We start from the raw sequence: 20,354 nt of genomic DNA, 5'->3' as shown, positions 1-20,354 counted from the left end.
TTTAATGTTAAATTTCTTAAATATCCTGGTTGTATTTTGATCGTGTGAGAGAATATCCACAATCTTAGGAAGTACTTGCAGAAATAGTTAAGTGTGAAATATAACATCTGACATTAGCCATCAGAAGGTTCATGGAAAAATACATACATACATGCATATATCCTCAAAGTATGATAAAGCAAATTGACTAAATGTTAAAAACTGGTGGATCTACATAAGTGTTATACGAGTGTTGATTATATTGTTTTTGCAATTTTTCTGTAGATTTGTAATTTTTCAAAACAAAATGCTGAGGCAAAGAAACTAAAAAAATTTATATATCAATATGACAATAGTGATTGTGCCTTTGTGTGATAAAACCATGGGTGAATTTTTTTCCTTTCTACTTTTCTGTAGTTTACAAAATGTTTGCTTTTAAAAAAAATATTTCATGTCTTTTTGTTCTATTCGATTTATATTGATTTTAGTAAAAAAACAGATTTAAAATTTTAACTTTTAAAAAATATATGCTAATGATCAGTCTTTGCCTTGATTTGCCTTCGGTCATTTAAAGAGTATACACACTATAACCTCACCCAGAGTCTCAAGTTCACTGTCTTCTCTTTTCTTCAAGCCTTCCCCTTCTCTTCACTTCCTTTGTCCCCTCCCTCCTTTCTTCTTTAATTATAACCATTATTTTTAAAAAATATGGAACGCTTCACAGATTTGCAAGTCATCCTTGCCAAGGGGCCACGCAAATCTCCGCACTGTTCCAATTTTAGGATATGCGCTGCTGACGTAAGCACAGCAAAACGTCTGCTTTTTAATCTTTTTTGTTAAGGCATGAATACTTACACTTGAGGGAGTCTAACTCTGGAAACAGGCTACGTATTCTAGGTGCCCTGCGGTGACGCGCCCGATACCCATACCTGAAGAGGGGCACTATCTCCTTAACGTCCTGCAGTCTCTTCACCTCCTCATCGCGCACGGGTGCACACAGCGTCCCCATCATGCCGATAATGAATTCCGCCAGCTTAGAAATGTCCAGGGCCCCATTCTCTGCCTCCTGCTTTATCAGATCCAGATCCAAGACTTCTGTTATCTGGTTTCTCAGTCTAGTGTGACCAGGCAGCAAGAAAGACAGGAGGGTCTACAAGAGAGCACAGCCAAGCTAATCAAAGCTTCCTAGTCAGATGCCGCTTTTCATTATATGTAAAGGAATTGATGATTATCCAAAAAAGGGCTTACCAATTGTTACTGTAATGGTGCACATATATGAACCTCTTATTCAACAAATCTATAGGAAAACATGTGTACAAATCATTTAGACTAGCTACCTAAGCTTCCACTTAAGCTCTAGGTAGCAAGCAACTGGACATAGGAAGAAAAAACTGTTAAAAGTGGGAAAAAAAAAAAACCACATTAATTAATGTGAGCCTGTGAGCCAATGACAAATTGTAATTTCCACAGACGTATTACTTCTTTGAGAAACTGTTACTGAAGATATTGCAAAAACAGTCCTACCCTCCACTTAATGCCTTCTTTATCCCAAAGTCTGAGTCACTTTTTTGGTCATTATATATTGAAGGTGCTCATATCTGTTAAGATTTTTATAAATCACCATATTTTATAAAATAACTTCTTTTCTTTAAGTAATTCTGTTTTGTAAAATCTGACCTTTTTTCATTTATAACAGTAATGTCCTTAGGTTATCATGGTCTGTTTGAAAGTTTTTAAAGGGCAGTAAGCCACAAATACACTAAATCCACATTTCAGCAAGCAATTTAAAATCTTCATCCTTCAATTTCTTTAAAGCCTTCTAGTACACTAACACAGGGAGGTGGGATTAAAAACTCCTAACACACCAGGAAAGCATCACAACTTACTCTTCACCTCACCTCTTTGATCTCACCAACAAGCTTGATGGCCCGGTCATACGTCGGGGGGACTTCACTTAGCTGGACACTCAAGCAATCCCAAAAAGCTTTATGGACAATATCCTTTACTCTCTTCTCCAAGCTGGAGGCAAATGGAAAAAAAGCAAATATCATTGTCTCAAATCACTCTCAAAAGCACAAATTCTATAGGTTTAGAGTGAGAAATTTTTTAAATTACTTGGATGAAGGAAAGAGTTCCCAGACATACTTAAACCAATCACACAGCTTATTTTTAGTTAGTGATTTATTTCAATAAGTACCTTTCTTAATAAGTATTCTTTCAATGGAAAGAATAACTTTCATCTAGTTTGACAGGAGATATTAGTCCAATTAACAGCCTGAACCAGTGCCATATGATAAAAATAGTACTGGAAAGCTCAGATATGATCATTTAAGTTTCCTGATATCAGAAAATTTTTTAGATGTTTATGATTAAGTAGTTTAAGACTTTAAATTCGAAGTTTTTTTGCTAAAATTATCCTATTCTCATGTGACGTATGGAACAACTGTTAAATTAGGTACCAGATTATAACAATTTATATATAACATTTCAGGAAAACCAGTCTTTATGTCATGAGAGCAAAACAAGTAATTCTTCACTAGGAACATGAAAAAGTGCTATCCTTGCAGAACATACAAGAAACATTTGTAAAGTCCTATTTAGAAGCCTCACGTGGGAGACACTGTAGCTTGCTGACTCAGCAGCCACTGCTCTGTCAACAGAAACCCAAGTTTTTCATGGTACTTTCACAATTATAATGGGAAATGCTTTTTTTCCTTCTTGTGACAATCCATCTTTTAACAGTGTATCTTACAATTAATAGAATTTCAGATTCAATATAATATGGGCCAGGTGCTAGGTAGGGATAGAGAATAAAGCATAGTCCTTATCTCTGAGGAGTTTAAAATCTGGTAACGAAAGACAGTAAACCAACAACTACAGTACAATGTGACAGTTACAAAGAAGAAATGAAGGAAACAGTACTATGAACACACAAGAGGAGGCAGCTAAATTCTATGGACTGGGGAGACACTAACATGGAAGACTTCCAGACCTTTCATTTACATCGTCAAGGATCAGTGGTCCTGACATACAGTTTCAAACTCTGGTAATTCCAAGGATAAGGAATATTTTTTAGCAACATACAAAAGGAAAAATATTTTAGAATATATACATCGAGTGAAGAAAATGTTTCCAGAACTGGAAAATGGCAGTGTTCTACTAAACAAGATAACTCAGTAACCACCTTACCTGTCTTCTGGTAATTCAACTGGTTTAATCTGAAAGTCTCCATTTATAACAATCTCATGGGCTAGGGCCATGTTAGTGACTCCTTTCGCTGTCTCTAGAAGTTCTTCTACTGTCACGAATCGAGGAGGACTAGCTGTAACAAAAGTCTGGTGTCAGAGGTTTGCTCCTCTAGATTAGGATTTTCTCCTAAATTTTTTATTAATTTTAGAAAGCAGTGGTTCTCCTACCAGCTAACAGCTAATAATTTCAGTTATGCCTCTACTTATGAAAATATTCTGGCAATTTCAAACAAGAGAATTATACCTATTTCATATTCACTTTTTTCTTTTAACCTAGAATCCTAAAAGCAGAGATCATTTACAATACTCAAAACATCTTTTTTTTCCTTGGTAAAACTGGTCAATGGCAAATGATTACAATAAATGAAAACTTAGAAGAATTTTTTAAAGTTACTGATTATCACTTTCCCAACAAGCTGAGGGTTTATTTTCTAATCCCTATGCCTCCTGTCTACCCTAAATGGAAAAAAAAGACACCAGATTTAAGATCGCCTCTTTTGTTCCCATTAGCAGTTCATGGTTTGCTCCATCATTAACACCGTGCCATGAATGAAGTGAAGTCGCTCAGCTGTGTCCGACTCTTTGTGACCCCATGGACTATAGCCCACCAGACTCCTCCATCCATGGAGTTTTCCAGGCAAGAGTACTGGAGTGGGTTGCCATTTCCTTCTCCAGGGGATCTTCCTGACCCGGGGATCGAACCTGGGTCTCCCGCATTGCAGGCAGACGATTTACCGTCTGAGCCACCAGGGAAGCCCCTGGTGCCATGAATGAATCTCCCCAAATAAAAACAGCAACGAGTACTTCAGGCTGCCAGGTGCTATTTAAACAACGCTAAAACTACTACTAGGATATTAGGGCAATATAAGAATTCAGAGATCGACAGATGAACAAATCAGAGGCTGTGTGACACAAGAATTTCTGGAAAGGAGGCCCAACGAATCAAAAACCTCAGAGTTATGTTTGATTTCTCCCTTTCCACCACTGTTAGCCAGGTCCAGTGAGTTTTATTTCTGTATCAACTGTGGCAATACCCTCATAATGGGTTTCTGTTCTTCTCTTTCTTTTGATAAAGTTTGAGACTTTTCTTCTAGAAAAAAAAAAAACCTCCTCATAAACCTTCCCAGGTGTTCTGAGCCAAGGAACATAGGGTAATTCCTACGCTTAAAAAGTCAATGATTAATACATGCATGTTTTTGGTCTGTCAATTACACCTTAATAAAGCTGTTAAAAAAAAAAAAAAAAGCCCATGACAGAGGGTCTTTAATTTAGAATCAGGGGGAGGGCTTATGCTGGCCCCCCTCCAGGTTTCTGATTTAGCCTGTCTGGGGTGGGGCTGGAGAACTGCATTTCTTGTAAGATTCCACCTGATACTGATGGTTTCAGAAACCATACTCTGAAAAGCACTGGCCTGGAGAATGGTTATATTAATTTTACACAGTGGTGATAAGATCTGGGCTTAAAACGGCACTGGTTTACACATGGTTTAACAGCTGTAAAGATCTTGCTAGGTCACTGAAAAGTTATTTTCTCCCTTCTTTCCCTTTTTTCATTTGCTCACCAGAAAAAGGAATCAAATCTAAGAGCTGGTCATATCCTGTCTGGTAAAAATCTTTTTTTAGTCATGTAAAGGGAAGTTGAAAAACTTCACAAAATTCTTTTCAGCATTTTCAGAGAATATTAATAAAAATAACAAATAAACTTGACTTTGTGGATATTAGTAAAATGCAATAAATATCCAAAATCAAGGCCCAACAGATCTTTTCAATTCTCAGTATTACTTAGCTGTCAATTTCTACCAAATTGATCTACTGATAAAATGAAATTCCAATAAAAATCCCAGCAAGGTTTTTGTTGAAATTGCCAAATGGACTCTTAAACTTGGATGGAAATGCACAGGACCTAGACAGGTCAAAACTATTTTGGAAAAGAAGAAATTTGGAGGACTTACACTAACTGATTTAAAGAAAAGCAACAATAATTAAGACAGTGTGTGGGAATTCCCTGGTGGTCCAGTGGTTGGGACTCCATACTTCCATTGCAGGGGAAACAGGTTCTATCCATGGTCAGGGAACTAAAATGCCACATGCCGCATGACGTTAAAGAAAAAAAAACAAAAAAGACTGTGTGCGTCTGGCATGACAAAAGATATTCAGATGAACTGAACAGAGCAGAGGATCCCCAACTAGACTGGGACACACACATACACATGTATGAAAAGTGAAAGCATTATTCCCTCAGTTGCGTCTGACTCTCTGCCAGCCAAGCTCCTCTGTCCATGGGATTTTCCAGGCAAGAATACTGGAGTGGGTAGCCATTCCCTTCTCCAGGGGATCTTCTGGACCCAGGGATCGAACCCAGGTTTCCTGTACTGCAGGCAGATTCTTCACCATCTGAGCCACCAGTGAAGTACATATGTATATTTGTGGTCAATAAGGGAAGATTAGTTTTTTCATCAAATAGTGCTGAAACAATCAGAAATCTATACATAAAGAAATGACCCTTGACCTTTACCTCAAATGATAAATAAAAACTAACTCAGTAAATCCATGGCTGATTCATGTCAATGTATGGCAAAAACCACTACAATATTGTAAAGTAATTAGCCTCCAACTAATAAAATAAATGAAAAAAAAAAAAAAACTCAAAATGAGCTGCAAAGCTAAATATAAAAACTTCAACTATACAACTTCTAGGAGAAAACACAGGCCAAAATCTTTGTGATCTTGGATTAGGCAAAACAGGACACAAAAAGCTAAAAACACAAAAGAAAAAAAATTATACATTAAACTTAAAAGTTAAAACTTAAAAAAAAAAAGAAAAAAAAAGTTAAAACTTTTGCTGTGTGAAAGACTATACTAAGAAAATGAAAAGGCATGCCACAGATGGAAGAAAATACTTATAAAACAAGTATTGGATAAAGGACTTGTATCCAGTATATATAAAGAACTTTTAGAACTAAATAACAGAAGATAACCAATACCAAATGGCAAAAGATTTGAACATTTCTACAAAGCAGATAAACAAATGACCAGTCAGAGCATGAATGGTCAACATCATTACGATCATCATTAATCATAAGGGAAATGCAAATCAAAACCAGACAGAAACCACTATACACACCTACTAGATGAATCAAAATTAAAGAGACTAATCCTACCAAGTGTTGGCGCAGATGTGGAGTAACTGGAACTCTCATACATAAGTGGTAGGGATGCCAAATGGTACAGTCACTTTGGAAAAGAGCCTCTTGGTTTCTCATAAAGTAAGACACACACTATCTGATCTAGCAGCCTTGCTCATAAGTGTTAACCCAAGAAAACGGAGAACATATGGCCATTTAAAGATCTGTACTCAAAAGCTCATAACCATCAAAATGTCCATAAACCTCAAAATGGATAAACAATTGTAGCATGACCTCACCATGGAATACTACTCAGCAATAGAAAAGGAACAACTACTGACACATGCAACAACATGGACGAGTCTAAAAAGTATTGTCCCGAGGGAAAGAGTCAGATACAAAAAACCATGTACAGAAGAGTCCATTTATATGAAATCATAAAAATGGCAACATTACGGTGACAGAAAGCAGATTAGGGCTGCTAAGGGCTGGGACTGGGGGAGTGGGGAAGATTCACTGCAAAGGGACACAAGAAAATATTGGGAAGTGACAGAAATACTGTAGCAGCTCATGATTGTGGTTATGGTGACAAAACTGTACATGTATTGTCAAAACTCATCACTTAGAATTGGTGAATTTTATTATATATAGATTACACCTCAATAAAGTTAATTTAAAATTGTAAGGCACTCAGTCGGGATATGCTCGCCCGTGCGTGCGTACACTGTTAGTAAATTTCTTCAGGATAGTGTTTTCTGTTGCTACTTATCAGAAGATGGAGGTTTCACTGTGACATACTCAGTATCAGAACTCCACTGAGTTCTTTTACTTTTACAAAGAAATTCATAGACTGTTAGCAGGACTTCCAAGTTTTGTTTAAACCTTGGTTTTGCAAAAATATTTAAATGTCTGACCATCTTAAATTTATGAAAATCAAAGAAACACACCAAGTTCTCTCGTAAATTTACTATATATTTTTTTCAACAATTTTAGGCATTTGGGTAATTGATAAATTGGGTAATTGATAAATAAGACAGTTAATACACTACCTGGTCATGAAATGCAGTGGACAGAGCAAGTCAGGAAGAAATTCAGCTCTCTCTAGACTCTGCAGAGTAACCCTTGAACAAGTCATTTAAATGTTTCAGGCTCACTGTTTCCTAATATGGAAAAGAAGATAAGAAGACTGAAGGATGTTCTAGGAACGCCTGAGACTCTTTCCAGTCACAGGCAAGTGTGTCTTCATTGTTTTGGGCCTGTGTGGGACAAAACAGCTTGTACCAAGTGCTGAGACCGTGAGACAACCAGGAAGAAGAACGTTTTCAGGACTTGTCCAAGTTAAAGGCTACTTAAAAGTCAGACTTATTAATGGGTGTTTAATCAACAAAGATGCAATTCTAAGACACGACCAGGGTATATCACAGATCCACATGTATAGGAATTATTCATTGCATGCTAATCATAGGGTTGTGGGTGGGTTTGTCGGGTTTTTTGTTTTTATTTTTGTTTTGAGAGTTCTCAAATGTACCATAACGAGAGCTTATAAAGACGCAGTCTGTTGAACCACCAGCTTCACCTCAATTTGTGAAAAGGACCTGAGTTGTAACAAGAGCCATAAAGAATGGTAAGGTTACATGTACTTCACCCTACGATTTATTTTACTATGTGACGTAACACTAAAGCTCTCACTAAACTGTTACAGCGTTTGTACCCTGATGCCCTGTTAGAGAAGCTAAGAACCACATGATGTTAATCATGCCCTTTCGGAGGTTGGTGAACGGATTCCAAAAATAAAATGAAGGTCTAATTCACATGGTCATACTCTCTACCCTTCTTTACTAAAGGTGTTCTAGGAGCTGAGAAGTCTATACACTGTAGAGATGCCTCCAGTCACACACGTGTAAATGGATGTTTACTGAAGGCAGGGACAAATGTCACCCAAACAGCTACTGTAGAGTGAATGCAGTGAAGCAAAATTAAAGCCTATCCATCAAATATATTACACTCTGCTTGTGACAGCATCTTCCTCACTAGACTGCAAGCTCCAGGAGGGCCAAGAATGCGTGTGCCCATTTGCTGCTGGATTCCCACTACACAGGGTGCACTCAATCAACCCTGACTGATTAACTGAATAGAGACACCACAGGGCTTCCCTGGTAGCTCAGCTGGTAAAGAATCCACCTGCAATGCCAAAGACCCCAGTTCGATTCCTGGGTTGGGAAGTTGCCCTGGAGAAGGGATAGGCTCCCCACTCCAGTATTCTTGGGCTTCTCTGGTGGTTCAGATGGTAAAGAATCTCTGCCTGCAAAGCGGGCCACCTGGGTTCCATCCGTGGGTTGGGAAGATCCCCTACAAGGGGTATGGCAATCCACTCCAGTGTTCTTGCCTGGAGAATCCCCATGGACAGAGGAGGCTGGCGGGCTACAGTCCATGCAGTCACAGAAGAATCGGACACAACCGAGCGACTGGGCACAGCACAGAGACATCACAATTCAGTCTGGTCCTGCACTTTAGAAATGCAGAACTCTGTCATCCACTTAGCTCATAAATCTCACCAGGGTCTGATTTAATAAACTAAAGTGCTAAATGGGAAATATTAACTGGAATAACAATTGATTTTTTTCATCTGAATATGGCATGTTTTACTGATCAACTAGGTGATTACACTTTGGAGCAGAGGTGCTTTGTGAGCAGAGAATTAAAGAAGGGAGAAAAAAACCTACAAAAAACCAAAAATAAAATAAAATAATAATACAAATGAATCTGTATACAAAACAGACTCAGTGATACAGAAAAACAAACTTACAGTTACCAAAAGGGAAACTGGGGATGGGATAAATTAGGAGTATGGAATTAACTCCTCATTAGGATAAATTAGGAGTATGGCTCAGATAGTAAAGAATCTACCTGCAATGTGGGAGACTTGGGTTCAGTCCCTGCGTCGGGAAGATCCCCTAGAGAAGGGAATGGCAACCCACTGCAGTATTCTTGTCTGGAGAATCCCACGGACAGAGGAGCCTGGTGGGGCTACAGTCCATGGGGTTGCAAAGAGTCAGACACGACTGAAGCAATTAACATACAACACATATGGAATTAACAGACACAAAACTACTATACAAGTAACAAGGATTCACTATTTAGCACAGGGAATTGTATTTAATACCTTGTAATAACTATCAAGGAAAAAAACCTGAAACATATATATATATATATATATATATATATATATAAAACTGAATCACTTGCTGGACACCTGAAACTAACATAATATTGTACTAATAAATCAACTATACTTCAATTTTTAAAAAATCACCATTAGAATAAAAGGGTAATAATGGTACAGGAAAGATCCACTGGTAAAGGCTAAAATTAGTGAGTTGAAGTTTAAGCAGAAACAGGATATTTGCAAAGTCACACAGTACTGCAGGGCTTCCCCAGTGGCTCAGCAGTAAAGAATCTGCCTGCCAATGCAGGAGATGCAGGTTCGATTCCTAGGTCAGGACGATCTGTTAGAGAAGGAAATGGCAACCCACTCTAGGGCTTCCCTGGTGGGTCAGATGGTAAAGAATCTGCCTACAAAGCAGGAGACCTGGGTTCAGTCCGTGGGTAGGGAAAATCCCCTGGAGAAGGGAATGGCAACCCACTCCAGTATTCTTCCCTGGGAAATGTCATGAACAGAGGAACCTGGCGGTCTATAGTCCAAGGGGTCACAAAAGAGTCATAACTCAATGACTTAACAGCGACAATAATAACAAAAGTACTGTAAGTAGATAGGGTAGGTGGTCCCCAGAGAAAAAGAGCCAGGCACGATTTTCTTCATATAAGAAGCCATTTTGACCTAAGCCACTTTGTGATTTAAGCCTGGCCACAATGCTTGCCCTTGAACAAATCTCAGTATTTCTGTAAGATAAATATTATGATCTGACATCTGATATCTTGGAGTTCTGTAGGAACTAAGGCCCCCCACCCCACTAAGGAGGAGGGTAACTACCTGTTGAGATGGGAGTCTGGTCAGAACTGAGGGAATGTCACCATGTTGACCTTTTCTGATCCTCCCGACTTCAATCATCAAGAGCTTCAGCTCTGGCAACCTTTATCCCAATTCCAGGCAGAAGTCTCTGGTCAAGCCCCTTCATGAACATGAGGTACCCTTGGCTTAAAACTTCCCCAGTTTTGCTGTTGAGGGAGACATTGCTTTGGAAAAGATCCCTGGTATTCTCCTTACTTGCTGCAAGTAATAAATCCTCCTTTTTCCCACACACACACACAATAAAGTATTTGGAAGTAGAGAAACTTATGGGAAACATTAAGTTACAGCTGACTGATCCTTACTCTAAGGATCTCTGTATTTAAAGAATTAATTCTTTTAGAATCAAATAACCACCTCCGATCAGTGCCAACCAATTCTGACAAGGCCAGCCATCTTCCCTTTTTTATATTCTGTATCAGCTATTAAACGTTATGCACCCAAATTCCATCATGTGCAGGGTAAGCGGGTGAAGGTTTTCTCCCCACACCACCAAGCAATTCTCAGACAAGTGTGCTGCAATTCTGACGCTACCTACCTAGAGCAGCATCAGATTCCATGGGTTAAGGACACAGTCCTACGGGACTCTCCCCCCAACCCCGCTTCGGAGGACAGTCCCAAGTCCAGGGTGTCACCTGTGCTTCTGACAGACTGGCTGTGGGTGGGAAGTTCCAACCACCTCTCACCCCCTTTTATTCGATCAATTTGCTGAAACAGGTCATAGAACTCAAAGAAACATTTTACTTACTAGATTACTGGTTTATTATAAAAGGATGTAACTCAGAAACAGCCAAATAGAAGAGAAGCAAAGGGCAAGGTACGGGCAAGCAGGGTGCCACTCCCCCAGTACCTCCATGTCCTCACTAACCCAGAAGCTCTCTGAACCCCATCCTTCTGGGTTTTTCTCTCGGCTCCATTACACAGGCAAACTTGATTAAATAAATGGCCACTGGCAACTGTACAACCTCCGGCTCCTCCCTCCTCCCCAGAGGTGGGAGGGAGGGGTGGGTAGGATTGAAAGCTCCAACCCTCTAATCTCAAGATTGAGTCCCCTTAGGTTAGGCTGTGCCTCAGTAGCGTAACAAAAGACATCTTTCTAGCCCTCATCACTCAAGAAATTCCAGTAGTTTAGAAGTTCTGAACCAGAAACTGGATGAGAACCAGAACATATATTTCCCATTATAAATTACAGCATCACAGTTACCAACAGTATTTCTATCATTCAAACATTATTCTGTATTTTACTTTGCAAGTCTAAAGGCTATCTTTTTGCTTTTAATTTGTAGAACCCCAGATGTGATGCAGGGAAAGATTGAAGGCAGGAGGAGAAGGGAGCGACAGAGGACGAGAAGGTTGGATGGCATTACTGACTCAATGGACATGAATTTGAGTAAGCTCCGCGAGATGCTGAAGGACAGGGAAGCCTGGCGTGCTGCAGTCCATAGGGTTGCAAAGAGTTGGTCATGATTGAGCCACTGAATAACAAAGATATGATTTTAGAATTACTTTAAACTCATTAGCTATACATTTACACAGTTTGGGAGAGATGTCTGCAGATAACTAATTTCATATTTTATAAATTCTTTTGTATGCTCTCTGTAAGCAGTGATGCCTCCTGACCTGGCCCCAGACTCCGGGGTCGCAGTTTTACCACTGGAGTCCATAGCCCTATTCCTATCTATTATTACAAGGAGAAAAGGGCAAGAAAGCCAGAAATAATATAGTCAGTCATTGATTTTAAACCTCATTTTGATATGGAACTGTGAGAATTTAAGGAAAGTTTTTCTGGCCTTCCTAGAAAAAAATATATATACAGACATGTTGATACACCTTTTTGACTGTTCCTGGATTTCCCAACACTTGATCATAGGTCTCAGGATAAGCTGCCTTAAGGATATAACTACATACAATGTCAACTAATATAGTCTAGTGCTGGCTTGACATTAATTTGGAATCATGCCATCAGACTGACAGGATGCCAAAGGCAAGGCCATTAATCAAAGAACTGAACATCCTAACCCAAAGGTACTTCTTTACCAGAAACTATAAGTGATAAAACTACCATACTGGCCATCAACATCCATATTACAGCCATCTCCTGGGTATCTTAAAATGCAACAGATGAGGGAATTTCACTGCAAAGGGTGTCGGGTCCCTGATTGGGGAACTAAGATCCCACAAGTCACATGACATGGCCAAAAAAATTTTTTTGTAATAATAAATAAATAAATGCAATATGTAGTAGCAGTAATACTAACAACTAGTGTTTATTGAGCATTCATTATATGCAGACACTGTTGTAAGAGCTTTATATGAATTCATTTAGTCTTTACAATGACCCTAAGAGATAAGCATATTTTCCTCCTTTTAAAAATGAGAAAACAGATGAAGCTTTCTAACTATACACATTGGAGACAAGGCATAATACAACCACATTAGACTGTTATTAACAGCATGTTTTCTTCCCTGAATACAATGTGACCTAGAGGTATATTTATCAAAATCTATTCGATGATAAACTACAATAAAATGGGGTCCACCAATGTCTGCTTTAAGAATACCATGTTGACTAATAAATTACCTGGCAGGGGTTTTTATCATTTTAATAGAAACATACCTTAAACTCCCAAATGCTTGTACTTTTTTCAAACATGAAGGAGTACTGATCATTTGTACTTTAAAGAGATAATATCAACACTGACATTCTTAGACCATGACAATCCCTCTTAAAACTTTCATTTTTGGACTCACTTCAAAAACCCTGAGTATTCCTAATAAAAGACATGAGTTGGAGCATGCTGGGAATACTTGCGGAAATTGCCATCCTCTCATTGGCGAGGCCTGCTTCCTGCCAGGGATCTGAAGTGACTTCACCACACACAGTACACTGAATCCCCTCGGCCTTGTGGGAACGATGCCCCCAGGCAGTGAAGTTAGGGTGTGGTGAACTCACAGTCAAAAACTTTTTTTTTAACCTCCACAAGCACAGACCTGGCTAGAACTTTTCAAAACACTCTTAATTAAAGCTGCAATTTTCACTCCACCCTCCTATTTCTCAGAGCATTTCAGACGAACTGGAATGTCACTGAGGCTGGAGGAAAACAGCAATATTCCGAACATTATTCTAAAACGTGAGTTTCTCATGCAATTGAAAATCCATAAGTGACTGGGCTGTTAGTTGTGAAACGGTTGCTATACTTAAAAGCTAATTATTGGCAATTCTATCATACTATTAGAACCCAGCTCAGGGCCACATGTACAAGGAAGGATAATAAAAATATCATCTAAAAACAATGAAGAAAAAAAATAAAAATAAAAACAATGAAGATAATGCTTCTAACCAAAGTCAAATGTGCTTACAGTGAGGTCTTTGCACTCTTTGGGTGCTTGGAGAGCCCGACTTTATTGTTTTCTGTAAAGCTTCATCAGAACCTTCCACAGCATCTTCAAGGCCTTGCTCAGAATCACTTGACTTTGATTTTCCTGCTTCATTTATATTGGACTTGTCAAGGTTTTCAGACATTCTCAATTAAGTTCATTCACTTTCCTAGAGGGAAAAAAATAATGAACCAAAATGTTCTTGCTCTGACACTAACTGGCAGTGTGACTCTAAGCAAATGATTTAATCTCTTAGGGTTTCAGATTTCTCACCTGTAAAATACATGGGCTTGCTAAGATCTTATCCTTATCCCAATATAATATTCTACTTCCATGATTAAACAGATCACCTGTAAAATCACACTTGTAACTATCAAATTCATGGACCTACACTTCACAGAGTAACAAGTTCGAATATTTTGTCCCAATCTGAGTACCATGTCACGAGAACATGGCTTTAACACTATAAACTGCCTGCTTGTATTTTAATCAAACAGTAATTTAATTCTTAAATTCCTTTATTCCTGAGAGCTGAAAGGAAGACTCTGGAAATAATGCTTCTTCATCAGCGTTCAAAGTAAATATACACTGGACTGAGAAGCTGGTTCCCTGATCCTATTACGGATAAGACACCCGGGGATGACAAATGGAAGGCAGAATCTCATGAAGCATTTAAGAAAAATGTGTGGGGCAAATATTTTTATTAATCCCTTGGCAGTCAGCAGAAAAAGATGGTGAGTAAAGTAGGAAGTTGCAAACCACCATAATGTATGTGGTTGGGTGGGGTGTTAACTGTCTCAGGTGCTGATTAGAAGAGGACTAACACTTAACACGTTGGTTTGGGCTAGTTAATAAAGGCCTAGAACATTAACCTCTTATTTACTATAAATGTTTTTTATCAAGTTTTTTTCCCCTAATTTTTTATTGAGTTCTTTATTCCTAACGGGCTTCCTAGTAAAGGAAAAGAAAGACACAACGTTTTCTGCATTTATAATACTGAAAATAATTAGCATTTGTACTAGTAGCACTTGAATATCACAAAATATTTTCATAAGCACTAATTAGAGTCTATTACACACCTGGAAGGTAATCCAAGGATCAAAAGAAATGTTGACCATTTTCAGGAGGTTTGGCAGACTCCTTTCTGCACATTAGAAGAATCATTTGATATAATTATCTGAATAGCAGATAAGCCCATTAAACAGAATGAAGTTACTGGAACTGACATTTTCAGGCCTGTATTATTAATACGAAGGTTGCTTTAATGTCATTCTTTTTGAACCTTCCAGCATCCCACTCCAGACACCCATCTCCTCTGTCCTAAATCCTGTCTGGCTCTGGAAATGCTCCAAGAACCAAAAGGTAACATTACCAGCATCTCCTATGAGAAAGGACAAACAAAAACACTTCTAACTGTATCTTCTTCACATGTTGGGAATGAGCTGAGGATGAAGTAACTCATTCTGTGCAATAAGGAGAAAAAGCAGGATTTCCAGGTCTTTAATATTCAGTTTAGTAAACTAACCCATCCATGTAAGATTTGGTTCAAGACCTATTCCCTTCCCAGGTCATTTGCCCAACCTCACCAGTATTTGTTCCTTTCTCTGAACGCCTGTAGGGATGGATGTTAGACATCTGGCATTCATCACTGCCTTAAAGCCAACTCAAAATATGCTAATTTAAATAGGAATAGAACGATGAAAAGGCATGGTCGAGAGGGGGAGAGAGACATTCTTACAAGGAAATACAGTTAAACTTAAGCCTTAATGGCATTATGAAATCATTAAGCAGGAGAAACTAATTCTTCCCGGAAGGAGGTTGGGATAACCTTCCCAGAAAAGGTGATATTTGAACCTGTCCTTTTGAAAAGAGTAGGATTTCACTCAATTAAAAAACATTTGGAGGGAATTCCCTGGCGGTCCAGTGGCTAAGGACTAGGCACTTCCACTGCAAGGGGCCTTTGTTGGGGAACTAAAAAGCCATGCGGGTGCAGCCAATAAATAAATAAATAAATAAATCAAACAAAACATCTGGAGGAAGAGAGAAGGTGAAAAGGGGGGCGTTTCACTTAAAGGGCACAAGCAAAGGCAAATGAAAATATGCAGAACAAGCAGCAGGTGACAAAGGAGCGATGAGTTGGGGTTAGATCTTAAAATTGCTAGTTCTCCTTAATAAAAAAAGAAAAAAGAAAAACAAAACTCTTCACTTACATTTTTAACTTCTTACAGGCCAGACCAACCACATCCCCCACATATGCTCCACACATATAAGTATATCCCCGGAACAGATACCCACCAAGTATTTACTGTTAGCTGTGTCATCTACTCGGGCTTCCCTGGTAGCTCAGATGGTAAAGCGTCCGTCTCCAATGCTACTTAAAGTCAGTTTATGCGGGAGGGCTGGGCGTTAGTCTCAGACATACCTGGGTTCCAATTCTGGCTCTTTACTAGCTGTGTTAACTTCCGCTGTCTAACTAGCTGTGTAAAACGCAGCTACCTACCTCCTGGGTTTGGGGGAAGTGTCAACGACAGGGCGTACATAACGACAGCTGGTGCACAACCGGCTTCCAAAAATGGTAACTATAATTACAGGGCTATACAGGATGCAGCGAGGAACCATTTAACTGCGTGCAGTGTGCTCATTCATTCAACAATCCCCAACTCCTGCCATGCCTAAAAAGGGAACCGAGGGTAGGAGGATCCTCGCACTTGCCGTGAAGACTATCTGAGCCTCACGCCGAGCCCAAGCTGCTCTCAAGTCTCCGCAGGAGAAAGGGTCTTTCAGCAACAGCAAGGAGCTCTGTCCAACGCCGGCGAGAAACCCTTTCTCCAGCACTCGGGGCCACGCACGCCCAGCGTCCGGATTCCGTTGTAAACAACTGTTTGGGCCGGAGAGGGAGTGGCCGGGCCGGGAGATAGCGAGGCGCGCCTGGAGGATGGCCTCGAGGGGTGGGACAAAGACCGCTCTAAGCCTCATCCTGCCCGCCGTGTCTGCCTCTTCCTCGCTTCCACCCGACATCACTGGGACCCGATCGACGGAAAACGGCGAGGCAATGCCTGCAATCTCGACCTCGTTCCTCGCGTGCAGGCTCCGCAGGGCGGCCAGCCTGCGCACCCGCTTCCCTCACCTGCAGCGGAGCGGGCGTCTTTCCTCCTGCCGCTCGGCCGGGGATCTGGCGGCGGCCGCGGCGGAGGCGGGGAGGATGCGCGGCGGGCAGGGCCGGTTCAACCTCTGCCCCTCGGAGGCCGCATCCCTCGCTGCGCTACGAGCGGTCCTCCCCGCCGGGCTAGGGTGGGTAGCGGCCAGCGCGGCGGCTCCTCAATGTCGGGTAGCGGGAGGAAGCTCTCAGCCTGGAGGCGCCTGTACCACATGGGGCGTCGCCATGTTCCTTTACGGAAAGGCGGGAGGCGCGGCCGGATGCCCCCCAGTTGAGGGGCTCAGTGGGCTGCGGACTCGGGGCCGGGAGTCCCCCTCCCCACAGAGGGCGGCGCCATGTTTCTGTACGGAAAGACCGGCTGCGGGGGAGGCGGCACGGAGGCAGCCGAGGAAAGCGAAAGGATTGGCTGTTTCGGTGCAAAGCCTTCCCCGCCCTGGTTTTCAAATTTAAATATTACATCATGGTTTATAGCCACGTTATTTGTTCCCCTCCTCTCCTTTTGGTTGTTAAAAAAAGTCATGCCCACCACCTGGATGGCCAAGTCTCATTTTAACGGCACAGATTCGATTTGGTTTGAGTCACCTCTTTTATCCAAGCGGCCGCTGCACTTTGTCGATAGGAAGAGCGAGACCTTCGCCCTGAAAAGATGGAAGGCAAGGAGGCAAAGACGTCTCACGAGGGTTCAACTCGGTTTAGAGAGCTCAGAAACACAGCACTCAGCATTTTATGTGCCATCTGTATTCCCGAAAGGGAACAGCGTGTTAAGACAAGCTTGTTCTGAAGCCTCCTTCCCCTTTGTCCCAGGTACCCGGGTCGTGGCTGTCCTTAACAGTTGCTGATCCAAGAAAACCATGCTTTTCTCATCCTGTATAGTAAGACAGCAAACTAAACGAATAGAAATAGTTGTGGGGGGCCTAATCTTCAAAAGTAAAGGCTCCGTTAACTTTTATCTGTTCTTTTGTAAAATGCTTTAAAGCTGAACATCAAACATGTATGCCCTAAAATGAAGGTAACAATCAAGCCTCCTACCTGCAGCCTATAAACTTGTTAAATAACTAGAACAAAACAAGATGGAGTGGAGTTAGGAGTTGCTTTCAAAGGCCACTTCTAAATAGATCACACGTGGGCAGTTATTCCTGAAGTATTGAAAGCTGTGTGCAATAACTAGCACATTAAAGTAAGAATTTTTCCTGAAACACAGTTCTCAGAAGAGGATTCACTTTGAGGGGGAGGGAGGTGCCATGAGATATTAACTGGAACTAACATTTAGGAAGAAAACATTCAGTTCTCACTTCAGAGTCTAGAATATACTTTTTGTTGTTCAGTTGCTAATGTGACTCTTTATGACCCCTTGGACGGCAGCATGCCAGGCCTCTCTGTCCTCCACTATCTCCCAGAGTTTGCTCAATTCAGGCCCATTAGTCAGTAATGCTATATAACCATCGCATTCTCTGCCACTCCTCCTCCTCTTGCCTTCAATTTTCCCCAGCATCAGGGTCTTTTCCAGTGAGTCAGCTCTTTGCATCAGGTGGCCAAAGCATTGGAGCTTCAGCATCAGTCTTTCCAATATACCACAGTCTCTAGATTAGTTGTTCCCAACTCTGACCTCACCTTAGAATCTCCTGGGGTTGGGGGGTGGGATGGATGTTTTCTAAAGCTATCATCTGAAACACAGAGGGATGGCATGGGTGGTGATGCCAGGCAAGAATTCTTAAGCTTCCCAGGTGACTCTAAGAGGCAGCCAGCCTAAAACCACCTTCCTAGAGATGTCCCCCACCTCCAGGTCCCCTACCTTCCTTGAAGCATTTCGTCCATGTGTCCTCAGTCAAACTTCAGTCGTGTTCAACTCTTTGTGACCCCATGGACTGTAGCCTGCCAGGCTCCTCTGTCCGTGGGCTTCTCCAGGCACGAATACTGGAGTGGGTTGCCATGTCCTCCTTCATTAGTATAAACAATTTTCTCATGTGGAGAAGATGCTGCAACACCACTGATTTGACTTGGATGGCTTCTCATCTTTTGCTATATTTTGAATTGTTTCCTTTAAATATTAAAAAACATTAACACATGTTCCAGTTTGCTTTTTGGCTACACAAACTGGAAACTCAAATCACCTCAAGGTAGAGGGAGTTCACTGCCAGGTTACCTAGTCTGGCTGCCGCTCTGGTGGTTGGTACTATTCCATCATCTCCCCAGGACACACAGGATCTCACAATCACTTCCTGCTTCTTGCTGCATTCAGCTTCACTCATCTCTCTACACTACACACTAGCTTCTTTTTTAGTCACTGCTCCTTCATAAAGTAATTTCTCTATTTAGAACTTGATCAGCCAAGCTGATTTTTTTTTCCATCGTCTCATTAGCCTCTGGGTAGACTGGATCAGGGCTTAAAAGTGAAAGTCGCTCAGTCGTGTCCAAGTCTTTCTGACCCCAGGGACTATACAATCCGTGGAATTCTCCAGGCCAGAATACAGGAGTGGGTAGCCTTTCCCTTCTCCAGGGGATCTTCCCAACCCAGGGATCAAACCCAGGTCTCCCACATTGCAGGCGGATTCTTTACCAGCTGAGCCACTAGGGAAGCCCTTCAGATCAGGGCTTAGCCATGGGCTACTGGGATTCAGGGAGCACCAGACCTACAGTTTAAAACTCTGACAGTGCTTCCCATAAACACGACCAATTTTCTTAAAACTTTACGCTTATGAAGTTTGAGGTAAACTGCGGGTTTTACCAGATTTTCCATGAAATTAACATTGTATTAGAATGCTTTTTTTTCTAAGACCATGAATATAACTAGAAAGTTCTGCCTTCCCTTGAAGGAGAGGTGTTAGTTTTGTTGCCAAATAATGATGTTTATTCCATTATGTGCAAAATAAAGGTTGCAAATCAGGAAGCACACACACTGTTGCTCTGTCAGCTATGGTCTCACCACACTTGCAGTAGTTTGTTTCTAAAAACTTCCTCACACTTAAATCATGAACTGTCTTCTCTTTCACTTCAATGTAGACAGCTGCCTTCCTTTCCTGCCTATGCAACAAAGCAAAATACACATCACAAAAGAACCCACCTGACATAACTATTCCTTACTCTTTTAGAATTATATTACGTACTATAGATGAGTTCTCAACTTTTTCCTTTTTAAAGACTAGCCAGTATAAGTTATATCTTTGAAAACAAAAGATTGACATGCTAGCATATTGGTACATCATTTTAGTTCTCCTACCCCTCATTAAAAGTCTGAATTTAAAATTCAGTCTCATTTTAATCTTTTGGTTTTATTATTGTAAAAATGCATAATTTAAAATTGTATTATATAAATTACAAGTATTTTATTGCATGCCTATTTACCAAGTATACTGTGACAGTGCAGTTGTTCCAAAATAATCATTAACTTGAATAAAAAGTTGTTGAGACATTAGTTCTAATGACTAATTTACAAGGAATGAA

At 40.6% G+C, this 20,354-nt stretch overlaps 1 protein-coding gene and 1 non-coding gene across 10 annotated transcripts in view; both read right to left on the bottom strand.

Moving 5' to 3' along the window:
• Positions 1 to 17,022, bottom strand: part of TCP11L1 (t-complex 11 like 1) — a 34,613-nt gene extending 17,591 nt beyond the window's left edge. Inside the window, exons 1-6 of one of the 9 annotated variants that reach the window (XM_043908858.1) lie at positions 16,884 to 17,022; positions 14,836 to 14,900; positions 13,739 to 13,925; positions 3,169 to 3,301; positions 1,878 to 1,998; positions 909 to 1,129 (exon numbers count right to left, since the gene is read on the bottom strand). In XM_043908858.1, coding sequence (XP_043764793.1) covers positions 909 to 1,129; positions 1,878 to 1,998; positions 3,169 to 3,301; positions 13,739 to 13,901 — 638 coding nt within the window. In that variant the 5' untranslated portion in view covers positions 13,902 to 13,925; positions 14,836 to 14,900; positions 16,884 to 17,022. The other 8 variants (XM_043908860.1, XM_043908861.1, XM_043908856.1 and 5 more) reach the window with 8 other exon arrangements.
• Positions 682 to 785, bottom strand: LOC122703632. The gene has a single exon (XR_006343545.1). It is a non-coding gene; the product is annotated as a U6 spliceosomal RNA (small nuclear RNA).
• Positions 17,023 to 20,354: the final 3,332 nt, after the last annotated feature.

Source organism: Cervus elaphus, chromosome 1 (genome assembly GCF_910594005.1).
Source record: "Cervus elaphus chromosome 1, mCerEla1.1, whole genome shotgun sequence".
Taxonomy (NCBI): Eukaryota; Metazoa; Chordata; class Mammalia; order Artiodactyla; family Cervidae; genus Cervus; species Cervus elaphus.
The sequence above is the reverse complement of the archived record's forward strand: the minus strand, read 5'-3'. Positions and strand labels throughout refer to the sequence as shown.